We start from the raw sequence: 20,725 nt of genomic DNA on the forward strand, positions 1-20,725 counted from the left end.
CCAGAGAGTCATTCTCCTCATCTATTGGATGGACGCTAAGAGTAAGGAGAGGAAGACGGGCATAGCGGAGGAAAGGAGATTACCAGAACTGGGGACTGGGGAGCGCATTAGGGTCGCTTACCCCTCTGCGTTTTACCGATAGGACTCAGACTCACAGTGGGAAGCGACTTGTAGAAGGCCACAATTAGGCGGGGAAAACCACCAGCAACCTTGCGAAATTACTGTGAGCCACATTACTGTTTACCTTGCATTGGTTACAAATATCTCCAGTTAACCCGTTGCTTGGCAGATCCCGTCCGCTCTTCTGACTTCAACTGAAAATGACCCCCAGATTTTTATTTCTAGTCCAGAGAAATCTTTCTTCTGACCTCTCGACCACTCTTTTGGATGTCTATTTGGATTTCATCCATTCAAGATGTATTTATTGGATCTCCTCCAGGTGCTAGGCATTTTGGCCGGTGATACGAATGCAGTGAACTGGACAGGCAAGGATTCTGTCTCTAGGACATTCACAGTCTAGTTGGAGAGACTTTCATCAATAAACATACTAAATGTAAAATCTCAAATATAAAGATCTGAAGTTGCAGGAACTCAGAAAGGAAACTGATTAGATGAAGGACATGAGCTGATTACCTAAGGTCTGAGTAGAGGTAACTAGGTGGATGTGAGGGGAGAGAAACCCCTGGGAGCGTTCCAGTGAGGAAAACAGAAAAGAGTTCAGGGCAGGAGAGCATGCTGGTGCACCAAGAGAGGAAGGTGTTAAGTTTGGGAGCAGGGAGCCTGGTAAGAGATGAGGCTAGAAAAGTGGGCAGGGGCCAAACCATGTTTTGTAACTCAAATAAGTGTTTCAGTCTTTATTCTGAGAGTAGTGGGAGGCTATTGAAGGATTTTGGAGGGATATTACAAGAACTGTGTTTCAAAATATAATTTCTTGTTAGAGTGTGGAAAATGGTTTGGAAGGGAACAAGAAAGAAGATAGGGAGACCACTTGGGGCCTGTTGCAGAAGCCCAAGGCAGAAATGATGGAGTGAAGAGAAGTGAATGTTCCATGGGCATCTTAACTACAATTTCAAAACTGAACTCAGCATTAGTAGAGTGTGGTAATGTAGCCTGGTGGTTAAAGGCAGAATAATGTAATGACAAGGTCTCTTAAGTTCAACTGCCAGCTTTACGTCAAGTTCAGCCACTTCCTGAATGTCTTGAGGCAAGTCCCTTAACATCTTTATGCCTCAGCTTCCTCATCTGTAAAGGGATGATAACAGCCCCTACTTCATAGGGTGGTTGTGAAGACTACACGAATTCTTGGCATAATGCCTCTTTCCCTGAAAAAGTGTTCTCCGTCTCAGGAATACCACAAGCAAGAAATCTGGACATTGTGCTTACTTCTCTCTCCCTCATCTCCCACATCCTATCACCAAATTTGGATTAGCCTCTCTTTTAATCTGATTTTGCAACCCCTAATTCTTCCACCACCACCACCCCTCTCCAGCTCATCACGTCTTACTTGTACCTACTTCCTCTCTGGCCTGTTTCCCTCCCTCCAATCCTTGGCTTCATTGTACAGTTCAGTTCCATAAGCCTTTTCCATGTGCCAGGCACTGTTCCAAGGTACTGGCAAAACAAAGACAAAATAGACACATTCCTGGTCCTCAAAAAGCACAAAGGAATCTTGTGGAATAGAAATGCCCCACATTCCCCATGCTATGTGGGTAAGTCACTTCCACTCTGGAACTCAGTTTCCCCATTCTGTAAAAACTAAGACCAAATGATTTCTTAAGGTCCACTCAACAAAAATATTCTAAGGTTCTTCTACCGGCTTCTTAGCCCCTACCATGCAGAAACCTTGTCTGATTCATCTTTGGTCTTTAGCATGCATAGTAAGGGGATTTGCATATTGTAATGGGGGTGGAAGTTTGATAAATGTTTGCTGAATGTGTGAATGAGTGAAGTGAATGGATGAACAAGTATTACTCTCCTGCTAACAGGTTTTTCATGGCCTCCCTTTGCCAAGATAAAGGGCCTTTCTACCTAGAAAGCACTCAGAGCCCTTTACAGTCTGAGCCCACCCCAAAGTAAGCTGAATCTCCCCTGGCCCTGGGAACTGCCACCTTCCAGACAAAACAGAGATCTAAGAAGGATTTGAAAGAGCATCATCCACTTGACAAGCATTTGTTGTGCTCCTATTATGTGCCAGGCCCAGTGCTGGTGCTGGGAACACGATGGTGAGCAAGACCAATCAATAGGTCTCCGTCTTTCTGGGATGTTCTAGGAAAAGCCATGGAGAGATGGACCACACTGTCGATGAGTGCTATGAAGGGGAGTACTGAGCCTGTGAGCCCCTTTTCCAAAGCAAAGGAAGGCTTCCCAAAGGAAGTGACAAGTAAGCCAAAATCCACAGGGGATTATGGGAGGTGGAGGTGAGGAGGGAAAGGGTACATCTCAATGAGGAAACGGTCCTCTAGTTTCTCCATGCATAGCCCCAGAGTCTAGGAGCTTACTTGAGTCAGTCAGTCCATTCTGGGGATGTCCAACTCTCTTATGAAGTCTTTCCTTCTCCTGACCCCAAGCCTATTCAACTCCTTAATTAATAACAGTAATAGTTAACATATTATTTTCATTGAATGAATATTTATTGAATGCCCACTTTGCACCCGACAGGTGCTTTACATGCAAACCAGAACCAAACCCACTGTCATCGAGTCAGTTGCAACTCATAGCAACCCCCACTGGGTTTCCAAGGCAGTAAATCTTTAGAAGTACATTGCCCCATCTTCCTTCCATGGAGTGGCTGGTGGGTTTGAATCATCAGCCTTCTGGTTAGCAGTCAAATGCCTTTGGCACTGCACCACCAGAGCTCCTTCAATAGGTTCCTCAAAGATAATCCATGAGGTTGAGACTATTATCACCCCCAATTTTTAGATGCAAAAACCTAGGCTCAAAAGTTGTGGCATGCCTAAGGACCCCTAGGTGTCAGGCCTCAATCCCAGGTTTTTGTGCCTCCAGGATCCTTGCCCCTACCCACTGATTCTCACTGCCTCCCATTGGGCTTCTTGTTGTTGTTGTTGTTATGTGCTGTCAAGTCGGCCCCGACTCATAGCGACCCCTCCTTGGGTTTACGGAAGTAGGATTGCCCAACCTTCCTTCTGAGGAGTGGCTGGTGGGTTTGAACTGCCAGCCTTCTGGTTAGCAATCAAGTGCTTTAGCCACTATGCTACCAGATTGGGCTAGGCTCACCCAAATGCCTTTTCCTCAGATCCACTTGGGCCCCATCCCCTGTCCCCTCCAGCAGGCCGGCCAGCCCGGGCAACAGCCTCCATCCCCTCTGAAGCTCCTAGGGAGACAATGGCGGGGTCGGCAGGGGAGGTGAAGGCGCGGGTGCCCCCCTGCCCGCTGCCCTTTGTCTGCCCGCCTGCTCCCCTCTTGCGCCCCGGGAGGCTGGGAGGCGCCTCTCACAGGCTTCCTCCTCCCATTCTTGTGCTAATTGAGTGTCAAGCTGAGATCAGTGAGAAAGAAATCCGCCCTGGCTCGGGTTAAACTGCCGCCAAAGACTAGGGCTGAGCCCAGAATATCATTAGGCTGGGAGGAAGCTGTGCCCCCTCCTTAGGGGAGGGTCTGGCCACGCATTCAGGCCCCTTTGAAAGTCACTTGGCTGCCCCTCCGTTGTTGCTGCCGCCTCAGTGGGCCCCTCAGAGGTATTTAACCTTCTTCCCAGGAGTTGAAAGTGATACGCCAAGCACTGGTCTGGGCGGCCACTTGGCCACTTGCCTGTCCTGAGGGTGGGACAGACCTCCAGGGTGGCTTGAGGCAAGCTCCTTTGGCCTCCCTGCGTGGAGCAGGCAAGTTGCTGATAGGAACACTGAGGTTTGGGAGGGGCCTTTCATACCAGCTCTGCCATTCACAGGCTTTGTGGTCTTTGGGGAGACTGGCTTGGTAAGCTTCAGCTTCTTCATCTGTGGAATGGGGATAAAAACGGTACCTACTTTGTGCTCTGGACTGAGGGAAATAATTCAGATAAAGCTTGGTGACAGTGCCTGGCACATGGTAGGTGCTCACACATGGTGACTAGGAGCAAGAGTTCAAGAAGTGGGTTTGACTGGATACAAGGATTTCCTATCCCAGTCTCAGGAGGAGTGCAAGTAGAAATGCCCACAAAGGATTAACTTCTCATATCTGTCTCAACTCCATCCCCTTCTCCCAGACCCCATTAACACTGCAGCCTCACTGAACTTCATCTGCTTGGCCTGCCCTTCCCCTCCAGACCTTTACATGTTGCAGCTCTCTGTCTGGAACACGCCGGGCCCTCCCTCCTCCCCTTGTTCGTTTTTGGATAACTCTTCCTTGAAATTCCCTGACCACGAAATGTGCCCCTCTGCCTCCCTGCCAGGGCTGGGTTAGCTGCAGTTCAGAACACCCAGACACGTTGCTGTTGATCCCGACCCTATAGGGTAGAGTAGAAACTGCCCCATAAGATTTCCAAGGGAGCTCCGGTATCATAGTGCCTAAAGCATTTGACTGCTAACCAGAAGGCTGGCGGTTCAAACCCACCAGCCACTCCTCAGAAGGAAGATGGAGCAATCTACTTCCGTAGTGATACTGCCTCGGAAACCCAAGGAGGGGTCGCTATGAGTCAGGTCTGACTTGACGGCACATAACAACAACAATCTTTACAGAAGCAGACTGCTGCATCATCTTTCTCTCAGGGAGGTTCTAACCACAGACCTTTCTGTTGGCAGCCGGGCACTTAACCACTGCGCCATCAGGGCTCCTAGTTCAGCACTTCACTTTTTCTCTGTTAGCCTCCGGGCCCCCTGCAGATGGTGGGCTCCCTGAGGGCAGAGGAGAATCTGGGTCTCTATCTTGCTCACCCCAGCATCTGCCTGCGCACCCCCGCAGAGTAGACATTTACAACCAGTTCAGTAAAAGAACTTACAGAGGGCTTTGTAAACCTTGAAGCACTGAGAATAAATGTTGAGAAATGCCTATAAACAATATTACTATTGCTGTTAATTGACTTCACAAGCATTTATTGAGCACCTACTGTGTGCTGCATGGAGATGACTCACACACAGCCAGGAGGACCAGATTCAAACCTGAGAGCTTCAAGGGCCAGTGACCAACCAGTCCCACTCCTTTATGGGTGGGGGGAGCTCCCATGCAGAAGTGGGAAATTTAGGCTTATTCTGATGTCTTCAAAGCGCTCTGGTGGTGTAGTGGTTAAAGCACTAGGCTGCTAATCAAAAGGCTGGCAGTTCAAACTCACCACCGCCTCTGCAGGAGGAAGATAGGCCATTCTGCTTCATCTTTCACAGCCTTAGAAACCATACAGGAGGGTTCTGTTCTGTCCTGTAAGATCGCTATGAGTTGGAATTGACTTGATGGCAGTGGGTTTTGATGTCTTAAAAGGAGGAGTTCTGGTGGTGTTAGAATGAAAGCATTGGGCTGGTAACCAAAGGATTGAGGGTTGAACCCACCAGCTGCTCCACAGGAGAAAGAAAGGCAGTCTGCTTCTGTAAGGATTTACAGTCTTGGAAATCCATGGGGCAGTTCTACCCTGTCGCTGAGTCAGAATAGACTTGATGGCAGTGGGTTTGGTTTGATGTCTGACGTGAACATATCGCCTTGTCTTCTCTTACTATGTATCGAGCAGAGATCAGCACCAGGCTCTGTGCTACGAGATTTTCATTCACTATCTCATTGCATTTTCACAACTATCCTGACCTAGGATTCCCTGACCTCTATTTATGGGAGAGGAAACTGAGGTATCGCTTAGCAAATGGCAGACCTGGGAGTTGACCATGAGCCTGTCTGACTCAAGCTGGAGCTCTTAACTACTACTCCACATTGCCTTTTGGTGATTGTGTCAACCTTGAGAGAGAACCAGGCCCCACAGGGGGCTTCGTCCTATTGTAGAGAACTCACTACCGAGGATTAAAGACAGAAAGCCATACTTCAGCCAAGTCCAGCCTCTTGGAAGCCTGACCACAATAGGGCCTTCTGGGTTGGGCATCTGCTTTTGGGTAAGGGTAGGGGCTCTGAGCCCCTGTCCCCAACCTTTCCCTCAGCTGGGAGCTGGGACTGAATTTTCCAAGCCCTGCACGCCCTCTGCTGGCAATAACAGGGCACTACATATACGCATCCATGTGTCCTCAGCATCTCCCAGAGGGCCCCACTCTAGCTCTGTTCCCTCCTTGTACCAAGAGAGGCACCAGGCTCATCTCTCTTTGAAAGGTCACTCCTCCTACTAGGCACTTCAGATTTCTCTACTAGGGCACCTTCCACCTGAACTGCTTGCTGGCCTAGGGCATAGCTAGCAGAATCAACATTCGTGGAATGGAACCCTCTGCTACCAGGAGGGAGGGTTGTCCAATGACCACTACACAGGCTTCTGGAGCCAGGCTGGAGCTTGCGTTCCAGTCTCAGTACTTGCTGTATGACCTGGGCTAAGTGACTCAAAATCTGCAAGTTCTGGTTCTTTCCTTAAAATCCCATTTATAAAATCCACCTCATAATTTGTGTTAAGGGTTAAATAGTGAAGCTAAAAGTAGCCAGCACACAGCAGAGGCACATACCACTCTCTGTCCTAGGCTGTCCCATTGAGCCGTGACTTTCCTGGCTGGTGACTCCCTGATGGTGCTGGCTGTCAACTGGCACTGCTGACAGCATGGCTGTTAAGACTCTGCTCCAGGAACTTGCCTGTACTCTGCACAGGCTGGGTTAGGCAGCCATGCTCTAGCTTTCAGAGCCAGCCTCTCTAGCCCCTAAGCAAATGGGGACATGCACCCCAGAAAGAGGGAAAAGCATGAGCAAGGGTCTGCAGATGTGACCCTGCCCTAAGTTATGGTTTTCCCTTCAAAGACTCTGAGCAGTGCCTTCATCATAATGGCTACTTTAGCTTTCTGAATCCCTTTAAATGATTACTTCCATTTCATAGCTGAAGATACTAACTCACTGTTCAAAGCCACAACTTTTTAAGCAACAGAGGTAGTTTTGGACTTACAAGCCCACACAGTTAATCACCTTGCCAGACTCAGGTGGGGACTTCCTGTTGGAGACTTCAGATTAAGGGCAAGGGCTGTAGCATTTTATATGCCAGATTCCCAAGGTCTAAATGGATGAGTGAGTGAATGGGTCAGAAGGTAGAGCCCGAGCAGAACCAGGAAGACAGACTGGGGGGCTTGGGTTAGAGTGAGCTCAGCTGGTGTGCACACAGGCTGGGGGAGTCAAGGCAGAATTTATTGGCTCCTGAGCCCCCCACCCCATTCCTCTTCCTCTCAGAGCCAGGCCAGGACTGAGACAGAGAGGGTGACATGGACAAACCCACAAAGACTGAAAATCCCTGCCTAAGGATCAGCCAGGCAACAACCTAGGGAGAGGAGGATGAGGGGGAGCAGGGGCATTCTGTCTGGGCCTTCTGCTGCAGATGGGGCAGCTGGGGCCATGCCAGGTCCTCCTCTTAGTCTCCTGGGAGATGTGGGCAGGCCTGAGTGGCTTAGGCCTCTTTGGCCACCTGATCAGCTGGACCACTGCTGCCCCTGCCCACTCTGCTGGCTTCCTGAGTCTGGGGGCTTTCGCCCTGGTCCCATTTACAAGTGCCTGCTCTCTGGGAGAGCTTGGTGACCCTGCCACCCCTTCCTGCCCTGACTCAAAAGATCATCCTGAGGGAGGCCCCTCTGGCCTCGAAGACATAACATGGACATGAGGCTTTCACAGAAAACCTCAGTCGGGGTTGGGGAGGTGGCAGTGAGTCACTTGGCAGTTTTCAGGGGAGGGGGAGAGCACCTCGGGGTGGAGGTGCTGGGCCCTGCTTGCTTTGGTCTGGCATTACCCAAGACCCCTCTGAGGCAGGAGCTGGGGCTCTGGATCCAGCATCCACCGGCCCTCAGAGGGGTGCAGGGGCAAATCACAGCTTCTCTTCGCCTGCCTGGATGCGGATGTAGGCTTCTTGGTCCAGTGGGATGTAACGGCCCTTCCGGCTGTCCAGATAGAACAGTGGGTCTTTTACAACAATTGGGTCAAAGCCTTCCTTCCGTAGCTCTGTCTTCTGGAATTTATAGGTCCCTGGGGGAGTAGGGGAGACAAGAGAGAAGAAAATCAGATGGTGCAGGGCAGGGGCCCAAACTCCCAAGAACCCAACCAGTAGTGCTGGAGGGAAGGAGGAGGGCTGGAGAAAGCAGAGAAAGGGGCAGTGAGGGAAAGGGGGCATGGCCCTTTACAGTTTATAAAGAATGCTCCACCAAAGGACGCCTTCAAACTATTGCGCTGAGATCATCTTTAAATCTTAAACTGAAACTATCGCCTGAAGTAATCTTTAATTAAAGTTTAATAAGTAAAGGATATCTGCTTTTTTTAACTTTTGTGATTTGCATGAAAGTTTACAGAGCAAATTGGTTTTTCAGTCAATCGTTCATATGTTTTGTTTTGACGTTGAATGCAATTCCCACAATGTAACAGCACTCTTCCCATTTCTTCCCTGTGGTTACCTTTTCTCTGTGTCCTTCTTTGCTCAGAAGAATAACAAAAAAAAAAAACCAAACTCACTGCCATCGAGTCGGATCCGACTCATAGCGACTCCTCCTTGGGTTTCCGAGGTGGTATCACTACAGAAGTCGATTGCCCAACCTTCCTTCTGAGTGGCTGGTGGGTTTGAACTGCCAGTCTTTTGGTTAGCAGTCAAATGCCTTAGGCACTACGCCACTGGAGCTCTCTTCTTGCTCAGAAGGCTCTTTTAAAGAACTATGACAATAGCAGTTTGAAAGGTTAGATGAGAAGCTGAGGGAGCAGTAAGTTTATCTTAATGATAGTAGAATAATTTGGAAACAAATAGTGAGAATGGCTACACAATGTGAAGAATATAATCAATGTAACGGAAATGTACACATAGCGCTTGTTGAACTGGTAGATGTTCCGCTCTGTATATTTTCATGCCCCCCCCAAAAAAAGGATGCTCCATCCATTACATTAGGCACTGCTTCTAAGAGAAGCCCTGGTAAGGGGGACCGCAACACCCCCCCCATTATGTATATGAGGAAACTGAGACCTGAAGAGGGGAAGCCACTTGCGTACTGAGTGGAGAGCAGAACTCAGGTTTTCTGACTGTGACGGCTGCTTTTATGTGAGCGCTTACAGTGTACAAGTGTGATCTGTCTGTCCATCTACCCATTGAAGCTGGTGTTCATCTGTATTTTATGGATTCTAACCCCCATCTGCCACCATTCATCATCAGTTTGTCTTACTGTGGTGACTCACATGTTTCTATGAGGCTGGAGGCTATGACACTGGTATTAGTCACCCATGGTGGACAGGTTTCAGCGGAGCTTCCAGACTAAGACAGACTGGTAAGAAGGAAGGGGCCATCTACTTCCCAAAAAACTGGCCAGTGAAAACTATGAATAGCAGTGACACACTGTCTCAAATAGTGCCAGAAGATGTGGAGAGATTGGGACTCTCATACACTGCTGGTGGGACTATAAAATGGTACAACCATTGTGGAAAGCAGTATGACGATTCCTTCAAAAGTTGGAACTAGAAATGCCATTTGACCCAGCTATTCCATTACTAGGTATATATCCTAAAGAAGTGAGAGCCATGAAACGAACAGACATATGCACACCCATGTTCATTGCAGCACTATTTACAATAGCCAAAAGATGGAAACAACCTAGGTGTCCATCAACTGAGGAATAGATATCCAAACTATGGTACATACATACAATGGAATACTATGCAACCCTAAAGAATAATGTAGAATCTGCAAAACACTGCATAAAGTGGATGAACTTGGAGGACATTATGCTGAGTGAAATAAGTCAATCACAAAAGGACAAATATTGTATTAGTCTGTTATTGTAAAAGTCAAGGAAACGTTTATCTATGGAAGGACATTTTCTTTGTTGGTTACCAGGGGTGTGAGGGGAGGGTAGGGAACACTGTTAGATAGAGATAAATTTTGATTTGAGTGAAGAGAAGGGCAATGTATCAAATGTGAGTGATCAATATAGGGGCACTGAGGAAGAGAAAGACATAGAGAGGTATGTGGGAAGTACAGACAATAAAGATGAGCCCTTTCGTACATATAGTACGGCATTGTTAGTGAAGGCAAACATGGGGATATGGTTGGATAGATGGGTGGACAGGCTGAACTATTAGGTATGTCTATGAAGTGGGGAGTGTACCCAAGAACATGTATAGGGTTGGCAGACAATGGTTCTATAACTCTATGTGTATGATCTGAATTCCCAGGTGTATAGTGGGGAGCTGACAAGGGGCAAGGTTGTAGTCACTGCTTGGTCACAGCCAGCTACCCAGAGGGACTGAGTAGTTGAACCTGTGGGCTTGGGACCATAATTGCAGAGGGCATCAAGCTCAATTGGCATAACATACTACACAAAACATTGTTCCACCTCCTACTGTGGTGAGTAGCAACTGGGAACTTAAAAGCTTACAAGCTGCCACCTAGATGCAACAATGGGACTCTCCTCATCCAGAGCAAAGAAGAATGAAGAAAACCAAAAATTCATGGAAACAGTTAGTCCTAGCGACTGGTATACCATCCAATCTGCAGTCTATTAGACTATGAGACCAGAAGAACTAGATGGTGCTCGGCTACTACTGTTAACCACTTGGAAGAGGATCTATGTAGGAGATCCTGGATAGAGAGGGAGAACAATGTGGAACAAAAATCAAAATCATTTGAGAAAAAAAAAAAAAGGAGGGGGGGACCAGGTTTGCTGGTCCAATAAAGCTTCGTAGAACCACTGAGACTATGGCCCCTGGCTGCCCTTCAGGTCTGGAATTGAATCCACACCTGTGCCTTCCAGCCAAACAGAAGACAGGCATATGAGCTGAACATTTACCTGAGGTACATACACTCCTTGGAGAGAACAACCATGGGAGAAAGAAGGGCTGTTTATGCACAGGGAGACAGCTTAGGGGGCAGGAGTGCATGGAGGGATGGACACAGAGAAGAGGTTAACTATCGGGAGGAAGTGGGAGGGAAGATGTTGCATTGTGGTAAATTGTGGTCAATATCATGAGACAAAGTGTATGTGAACTGCTGTATGGAAAGTGTATTTGCTCTGTAAATTTTCACCCAAATCACAATAATAATAATAAAAAATAGTGCCAGAAGGTGAGCCCCTCAGGTTGGAAGGCACTCAAAATCCCACTGAGGAAGAGTGGCCTCCTCAAAGTAAGGTCAATCTTAATGATGTGGATAGAGTAAAGCTTTCAGGACCTTCATCTGCTGAAATGGCACAACTCAAAATGAGAAGAAATAGCTAAAAGCATTCATTAATAATCGGAATATGGAATGTACAAAGTATGAATCTAGAAAAATTGGAAGTTGTCAAAAATGAAATGGGACGTATAAAGGTTGATGTCCTAGGCTTTAGTGAGCTGAAATGGACTGGTATTGGCCATTTTGAATCACACAATCAGATAGTCTACTATGCCAGGAATGACAAATTGAAGAGAAATGGTATCACATTCATCATAAAAAAAAAAAAAACATTTCAAGATCTATCCTGTACTACAGTGCTGCCAATGATCAGACAATATCCATACCTACAAAGAAAACCAGTTAATATTGCTATTATTCAAATTTACACACCAACCACTAAAGCCAAAGATGAAGAAATTGAAGATTTTTACCAACTTGTACAGTCTAAAATTGACCAAACATGCAATCAAGATGTATTGATAATTATTGATGATTGGAATGTGAAAGTTGGAAACAAAGAAGCATCAGTAGTTGGAAAATAAGGCCTTGGTGATAGAAATGATGCTAGAGATTGCATGATAGAATTTTGCAAGACCAATGAATTATATATTGCAAATACCTTTTTTTTCAACAACATATATGATGATGATACACGTGGACTTCACCCAATGGAATATACAGGAATCAAATAGACTATATGTGTGGAAAGAGGTGATGGAGAAATTCAATACCATTAGTCAAAACAAGGCCAGGAGCTGACTGTGGAACAGATCAATTGCTCACTTGCAAGTTCTAGTTGAAGCTGAAGCAAATTAAAACAAGTCCACAAGAGCCAAAATATGACCTTGATTATATCTCACCTGAATTTAGAGATCATTTGAAGAACAGATTTGATGCACTGAATATCAATGACCGAAACCCAGACAAGTTGTAGGATGACATAAAGAACATCACACACGAAGAAAGCAAATGGTCATTAAAAAGACAGAAAGGAAGAAAGACCAAAATGGATGTCAAGAGAGACTCTGAAACTCACTCTTGAATGGAGGGTAGTTAAAGTGAAAAGAAGAAATGACAGATAAAAGAGCTGAATAGGAGATTCCAAAGGGTAGCTCAAAAAGATAAAGTTAAGTATTATAATGAAACATGCAAAGACCTGGAGACAGAAAACCCAAAGGGAAGAACACGCTCTGCATTTCTCAAGCTGAAAGAACTGAAGAAAAAATTCAAGCCTCAAGTTGCTACACTGAAGGATTCTATGGGCAAAATATTGAATGATGCAGGGAGCATCAGAAGAAGATGGAAAGAATACACAGTCACTGGACTAAAAAGAATTTATCAATGTTCCGCTATTTCAGGAGGTAGCACATGATCAAGAACCAACGGTACTGAAGGAAGAAGTTCAAGCTTCACTGAATTGGCAAAAAACAAGGCTCCAGGAATTCATGCAAATGGATGAGATGTTTCAGCAAATGAATGCAGCACTGGAGGCGTTTGCTCATCTATGCTAAGATACTTGGAAGACATCTATCTGGACAACTGATTGGAAGAGATCCATATTTGTGCCCATTCCAAAGAAAGGTGATACTACAGAATGTGGAAATTATCAAACAGTATCATTAATACCACATGCAAGTAAAATTTTGCTGAAGATAATTCAAAAATGGTTGCAGGAGTATATTGACAGGGAACCTCCAGAAATTCAAGCTGGATTTAGAAGAGGACATGGAACAAGGGCTATCACTGCTGATGTCAGATGGATCTTGACTGAAAGCAGAGAACACCAGAAAGACGTTTACTTGTGTTTTATCGACTATACAAAGGCATTTGACTGTGTGGCTCATAACAAATTATGGATAACACTGTGAAGAATGGGAATTCCAGATTGTGATCATGAGAAGGTAAGATGAAGTCTAGCCATTCCCGCTTCCAAAGAGCATTCCAGCTGTACTCCTTCCAGGGCAGATTTGTGCTCATGAGAACCTGTATAGAGACCAAGAGGCTATCATTCTTACAAAACAAGGGGATATCGCAAAGTTTAAAATCAGGAAATGTGTGCATTTGTATCCTTAGCTCTTTACTGCCCCTGGGTAGTCCAAACCCTGACTCCAGCCCACAAGGCCCTGGGTCCTGGCCCCTGCTGTTCTCTCTGCCCTCACTCCACTGCCTGCCCCCTGACTCTGCTCCAGCCTCAGGGGCCTCCTTTCATCCCTCCAGCACCCAAGCTCCTTCCTGCCTTGGGGACTTCACACCTGCTATTCTCACAGCTGAGAATGCCTCCTACTTCTTTTCATTCAATTCTCAGTTTAAACATCACCCCTTCACAGGAGCCTGTCAGTCATCCCAATAGCAGGCCAAACCCTGTCATTCATTGTTCTGACAGCCCAATCTTCTGTATTCCATTCATCATCTTTAGAACTCACTGCCCTATGGCTGCCTCCCTCACTGCTCTAGATATTCCAAGAAAGCAAAGGTCTTGCTAAAATTTGTTACCTGTATCCCTAAGGCCTAGCATGGCTTCTGGCATATAGCAAACACTCAATAAATATCTGGGTGAACTAATAAGTGGGTGAACCTCCTCTCTCTGAAGGCTCAGGCTACTCACCTGTACACTGGAAAGTCAGTTTATCAACTCCCCAGCAAGGCTGTGGGTGAAAGTCAAATGACAGCTACCCAGGCCCCTCCAGAAGGAAACAGGAAAGGGCCTAGGTCTAGACTCTCAGTGCTGAGTGGGGCTGGCGACAGACCTGTCTTGTGCAGTTCACGCAGGAAGCGCAGGAAAATGGGGCGGGCATACAGGGGCAGCTCCTTCTCCAGGACCTTTGCAAAGTGCTCCAGATCACAGCTGCCAATTGGCTTGGCCACAGCAGCCATTCCAGCTCGGCCCTCAGTTCCTGGCGGCAGTTAAGATGAACAGTAAGCAGCTGGCAGTGCCCCTGGTGGTGCCTCTCCACATGTGTTCCCCACTCCCCACGGCGCCACACACACCTGGCACCTCCACACCATACACTGCCACGTCAGCCATGTCCAGCAGGCGGCTGAGTGTGCCTTCTACCTCGGTGGTAGACACATTCTCCCCCTTCCAGCGGAACGTGTCCCCTGTGCGGTCTCGGAAGTACAGGTAGCCCAGCTCATCCATCACCAACACATCACCTAGGGAGGAGTCGTGTGATGCAGGGCTTGAGCCTGCCTCGCCTCTGGACACAGGAGCCTAAGCCAACCTGTCCTTACTGGATCTCAACGACCTGTTTTTCCATAAGGACTGCACTGGGGGAGACCTGGGAGGTGTTCTCTGAAGGCAGGGAAGGTTCCCTCATTCCTCCCTCCCCCAAGCAGGGGCTGCTAAGGGATAAAGGGGCTGAAGGCCTGGGGAAAGGGGCTCACCCACCAGTGAGGTAGGCCTGGTCCCCCTTCTTGAAGACATCATTGGCAATCTTCTTGTTGTTGGCACCCTGGTTGAGGTAGCCATCGAAGCGGCGCAGGGGGTCCTTCTGGATGATGCGGCCCACCAACTGGCCTGGCTCGCCTGGCGGCCGGGAAGGTGGAGTCACGTTTGGAAGATCTCAGGTGCCCTCTTCTACCTGTTCCATCACCCCCAATGCACCCTGTGTTCTGATCTGACCTCTGTTCCACTGCTTCCCATGGAAATGCCCCCATTTCTTCACTAGCCTAGGAGCCCTCTGAGGGCAAGGAGCATGCCTTGGCATGTCTGATACACAGTGACACTCAGTAATGTTTGTTCACTGAATGGATGGAAAGATAAGCAAGGAAACAAACATGTAGTCAACTCTTGTGTGGACAGCCTAACCAAAAGCCAGCATATATTAAGCCCGCCCGTGAGCCCGGCTCTGCATAACTAGCTTTAGGTTACATTCTTTGTCATGTTTCATCCTCAGGTCAACCTGATGAAGTGGGTGCTGCTACTGTCCCCCTTTGCAGATAAGGAAAATCAGGCACAGAGAGGCTGGATAATTTGCCAAAATTAGAGAGCTAAGTGTCTAGCCCAGCCAGGATCATTCTCGGTGACCCAGAGTTCTCTCAAGCTAACATACAAATAAATGAATGGACTGGTGGATGAATGGGACAGTGGATGAATGACTGGACAGATTAAAAAAATAAATGATCTATAGCACTAATAGAAGAGGCATCTGATGGTGACAACTGATGGCCACTGATGGGAGCAGGCCTCCCCAGCTACCTACATCTGTCCCACTTCCTTTCTAGGCCAAACCCTTCCCCTCTTGCTCCCAAGTCCAGCCCCAGGCTGACCTGGCTGGCAGGGAATGCAGATGCCATCAGGCCCCCGGATCAGCTCCATGGTGTCCTCATTGACACGTACCAGCCGGATGGGATACACAAAGGACAGGATGCGGCTGTTGAAGCCACAGGCCCCTACCTGTGAAAGCCAAGACTTGGGTGTGGGTTGAAGGTGGGTGCACCCATACTCCTGTGCTGGCACTCTGCCCTTGCCTCTGCCCACCCAGTGCCTTCCATGATGCATCCCCCTGGTGGCCCCGCCTGTGCCCTCACCCGGGCCACACCTGGCTGTCGAAGTTGCCCAGGCTGCAGTTGCACTCAGTGGCTCCGTAGAACTCAGCCACCTGGGGGATGTGGAAGCGGCTGGAAAAGTTGGTCCAGATGGACTGCCGGAGGCCGTTACCTATTGCCATGCGCACCTTGTGCTGGTTTTCCGCCTCCCGGGGTGGCTGGTTGAGGAGGTAGCGGCACAGCTCGCCGATGTACTGCACAATCTGGGGGTAGTCTTGGCGTGATGCCAGGCTCCTGAGGTTACCGTCACTTCACCACCTCCCAATCCCCAAACGCCTACCCCACCTAGACCTTCTCCCCCAGGGGCTAGCTTTCCCATTCTGGGCCTTAGTCTCCCCATCTGAACAAGGTGAGTGCTCTGAATGACTCCATGTGAATAAGGGGCCACCTCAGCTGCAAGATGGGCATCCCCAAGGGGGGTTAGTGGGAGAGTAACAAGGAGACAGGGGAGACCCCTTCCCTTCTCACTCACTGTACAGTTGTACTTGACACAATCGTCCCAGAATCGGGAGGCTGAAAACTTCTTCCGGATCACCACTGTCATGCCGTGGAGCAAGCATTGCCCTATTCCCACGATGTTTCCTGAAGACAGAGAGGTGGGCCCTAGAGTCAGGAAGGTGGGAGACTCTTCTTTCCAGAGCATCCCCTTCCCCTATCTTTCTTTTTTCTTTTTATTGTGATTTGGGTGAAAATTTACAGAGCAAACTCACTTTCCATACAGCAGTTCAAATGCACTTTGTCTCATGACATTGACCACAATTTACCACAATGCAACAGCTCCCCTCCCACTTCCTCCCGACAGTTACCTCTTTCCTGTGTCCATCCCTCCATGCACTCCTGCCCCTTGAGCTGTCTCCCTGTGCATAAACAGCCCTTCTTTCTCCCATGGTTGTTCTCTCCAAGGAGTGTATCTACCTCAGGTAAATGTTCACCTCATATGCCTGTCTTCTGTTTGGCTGGAAGCCACAGGTATGGGTTTAATTCCAGATCTGAAGGGCAGCTAGGGGTTGTAGTCTCAGTCTTAGGCTCTATCAGAACAGCAAACCTGCCCCCCCCTTTTTTTTCTCCAAATGATTTTGATTTTTGTTCCACATTGTTCTCCCTCTCTATCCAGGATCTCCTACATAGATCCCACCTCAAGTGGTTGACAGTGGTAGCTGGGCACCATCTAGTTCTTCTGGTCTCATAATCATATAGGCTGCAGATCATATGGTGTACCAGTTTCTAGGACTAATTGCTTCTGTGAATTTTTTGTTTTCTTCATTCTTCTTTGCTCTGGACGAGGAGAGACCCATCGTTGCATCTAGGTGGCAGCTTGCAAGCTTTTAAGACCCCAGTTGCTACTCGCCAAAGTAGGAGGTGGAACAATGTTTTGTGTAGTATGTTATGCCAATTGAGTCTCTCCCTATCTTATCCTGTCCCTCCTATACAAACTGATCACAGCTTTCCTCTGCTCAGATACCTTACATGGCTCCCCAGTGCCAATGAGATCAGATTGTCCCCCAGGGTCTCCAGGTGGCCCCAAGCTTCTGCTCCCATGCCTAAACATTGCCATTCAATCAAGAGGACTGATCTCACATCTGCCCGGCTTGGATGCACCTCCTCCAGGACACCCCAAGGCCCCCATGACCAGTCTCTTCTTTTGTGCTCAGCTCCTACTCCCTACCCTCCTCCACACTCACCGTGGCAAGTCTTGTATTAGAGTTAGGTAGGTTCCCATCATTCATCCTACACTAAACTCACAAATGATTGAGGAACTGTATTTGTTCAATTTCTATCTCCCTTCACCCCTCCAAGCCCCTGAGACAAGCAGCAGTGCTATCAGACCTGCCCAGGCTCCCTGCGAGACACTGCTACACATGCCATGAAGCTGCCATAGTTATGCTCATTTAATAGATGAGGAGATGAGATAGAATCAATGGCAAGATGGGGATTTTAACTCAGATAGGACTCTAAGCTCCCATGTCTCCACTACAACATGCTGATGGTAGGGAGTGGGGCCCCTGAGGATTTGAGGGGGGTGCTGAGGCTGAGGGCGCTAGGCAGGATTACCTGCTGAGTGGTAGAGGGGGAGACAGTCATAGACAATGTCATCCGGCCGCATGCGGAATCCGTAGTACACCAGCGCAGCCATGCGGTAATATCTGGGAAGGAAGAGAGTAGGAAGGCTCAGTGGGTGCCTGGAAAAGCAGGAGGAGAAGCTCACAGGCCTACCTACCCACCCTGGGCACCTGCCCCTTACCTGCTATGCACCACGATGGCAGCTTTGGGCAACCCAGTGGTGCCTGATGTGTAGATATAGAAGAGCTTATCTGACAGAAAAGAGAGACGTGGGCAGCTGTGAGGGGGGCAGCACAGCCTGACACAAGACTGGGCACACAGTCAGATGAACGCCTGCCTGTATGCATCCTTCAACATCTGCTCCCGTCACATCTCTTCCAGGAAGCCAACCCTGATGACCCCAGACACTACTCTCTGCTTTAACATCTGCATCTACCCACTCAGCAAGTGTTTTCTGGGCCCTCACCCTGCATCAGGGCCTGGGGAGACATCAGTGACTAAGATGTGCACAGTTCTGCTCTCAAGGAGGCCACAGCTTGGTGAACAGTTAGATAAGTATGTATGCAATTCCAACACTGAGCATAAAGTGCTGGGATGAAGGTGGGAAGCACAGGAACTGTTAAAAAACAGTGGAGGTACCCAACACAGTCTCAAGGAAGGGGAGGTAGCAACAGGGTGAGCTTCTGGAAAGAGGTGATGCCTATGCCAATCTTAGAGCATGGGTAGGCATCAGGTACAAGTGGGGTATTTCAGGAAAAGGAAGAGACTGACCATTTATTCATCCCACCCTTCTGCTCTGTACAAAACTATCACATTATAGTTTGTACTAGTGTGGTGGTTATGTTTTTGTGTCAACTTGGCTAGGCCTGGTTGAGTGGCTGGGCAGCTGGATGTAGTATTCCCCATGATGAGACTGGCAATCAGCTCCATGGTGGGATCTATCACAAGCAGCTGAGTAGCTGCTTTGGGTATGTCATCTGCTTCCCGTATATAAGAAACAGCTTTGGGAATGGTCTCTAGTTTATGGCACGCTTGGACCCTGAGTGTAGCCATGTCATTATTCAGCAGTCTGCCATGCTCTGCCGACCTTGGGACTTACAATGGACTTGAATTAATGGCCTGCTGTGTGGTTTTGTAACATCGGGACTGTGCCATTTTATTTGTCGATCTTGGGCTTGTTAGCCTCAGCAGCCAGTAGCTGCCTGAGTGAAGAGATGCCTCTAGCTTCAGTGGGCTGGGAACAAGAGGCAGAGCTGAAGCCCAACGTCGAGGAGCTTTCACACAGCCCCTAGAGCCTGGCACTGTGAACTTGGACTTAAAGCCTCCAAACTGCAAGAGAATAAACTCCTGTTTGTTAAGGCCATCCCATTTGTGGTATGTTCTTGTCAGAGCGGCACTAGGTAACCAAAACAACTAGTGTCCCCAAAAATTCATTCCCACCTGGAACCTGCAAAGGTGAATTTATTTGGAAATAGGTCTTTACAGATATAAATCAAATTAAGATGAAGTGACATTGTATTAGGGTGGGCCCCAACCCAATGACTGGTGTCCTTATCCACTGCCATAGAGTCAATTCTAACAGAACAGACTGTCCCATAGGGTTTCTAAGCTGTAATCTTTATGGAAGCAGATTGCTGCATCCTTCTCCCACAGAGCAGATGGTGGGTTTGAACTGACATTTTGGTCAGCAGCCGAGTACTTAACCATTGCATTACCAGGGCTCCTGGTGTCCTGATGAGAAGAAAGAAAGTTGGACAGAGACACACAAAGAGAGACCACAGGTGTATGAAGATGAAAGCTGAGATCAGAGTGATATGCCACAGCAGGGGAACACCAAGGATTGCCAGCAACCACTAGAAGAAGCTAGAAGCATGGAAGGATGTCCTCTAGAGCCTTCAGGGGAAACAGGGCCCTGCTAACATCTTGATTTCTTGACTTCTAGCCTTCAGAACCACCCGCATCTGTCAGTTTGTCATACTGTGGTGGCTTGTGTGTTGCGGTAATGCCAGAAGCTATGCCACTGATATTTCAAATACCAGCAAGATCACCCATGGTGGACAGGTTTCATCACAGCTTCTAGTCTAAGACAGACTGGAAAGAAGGACATGGCCAGGTCTGTTCCTGAAAAAAAACTGGCCACTGAAAACCTGATGAATAACAAGGGAACACTGTGGATACACCCCTCAGGTTGGGAGGTGCTCAAAATAAGACTGAGAAGAACTGCCTCCTCAAAGTAGAGTTGACCTTAAAGACATGGAAGGAGTAAAAGCCTTTGGGACCTTCATTTGCTGATGTGGTACAACTCAAAATGAAAAGACACGGCTGTAAACCTCCATTAATAATCATAATGTAGAAAACATGGAGTATGAACTAGGAAAACTGGAAGTTGCAAAAACTGAATTGGAATGCATAAAGATCAATATCCTAGGTATTAGTGAGCTGAAATGGACTGGTATTGGCCATTTGGAATCAGACAATCATATGGTCTACTGTGCCAGGAATAACAATTTAAAGCAGAATGGCATCACATTCATCATCAAAATGAACATTTCAAGATCTATCCTGAAGTACAATGTTGTCAATCATAGGATTATATGCACACTCATATAAGGAAGACCTATTGGACTATTATTCAAATTTATATGCCAACCACTAAGGACAAAGATGAAGAAATTGAAGATTTTCACCAGATTCTGCAGCCTAAAATTGACCAAACATGCAATCAAGATGTATTGATAATTGCTGGTGGTGATCAAAATGCAAAAGTTGGAAACAAAGAAGCAGCTCACTAGTTGGGAAAATACGGCCTATAAAAATGATGCCAGAGATTCCATGATAGAATTTTGCAAGACCAATGACTTATTCACTGCAAATACTTTTTTTTTTTTTTTTTAATTG

At 47.6% G+C, this 20,725-nt stretch overlaps 1 protein-coding gene across 1 annotated transcript in view; it reads right to left on the reverse strand.

The window, feature by feature from the left end:
- Window positions 1–7,900: 7,900 nt before the first annotated feature.
- SLC27A4 (solute carrier family 27 member 4) overlaps window positions 7,901–20,725 on the reverse strand; it is a 26,287-nt gene continuing 13,462 nt past the window's right edge. The window contains 9 exon segments of the mRNA XM_007944273.2: window positions 7,901–8,058; window positions 13,966–14,112; window positions 14,207–14,371; window positions 14,607–14,744; window positions 15,488–15,614; window positions 15,760–15,969; window positions 16,239–16,348; window positions 17,819–17,910; window positions 18,009–18,078. Coding sequence (XP_007942464.2) covers window positions 7,901–8,058; window positions 13,966–14,112; window positions 14,207–14,371; window positions 14,607–14,744; window positions 15,488–15,614; window positions 15,760–15,969; window positions 16,239–16,348; window positions 17,819–17,910; window positions 18,009–18,078 — 1,217 coding nt within the window.

Source organism: Orycteropus afer, unplaced genomic scaffold (genome assembly GCF_000298275.1).
Source record: "Orycteropus afer afer isolate SDZICR_OR568_19922 unplaced genomic scaffold, OryAfe1.0 scaffold00123, whole genome shotgun sequence".
Lineage (NCBI taxonomy): Eukaryota > Metazoa > Chordata > Mammalia > Tubulidentata > Orycteropodidae > Orycteropus > Orycteropus afer.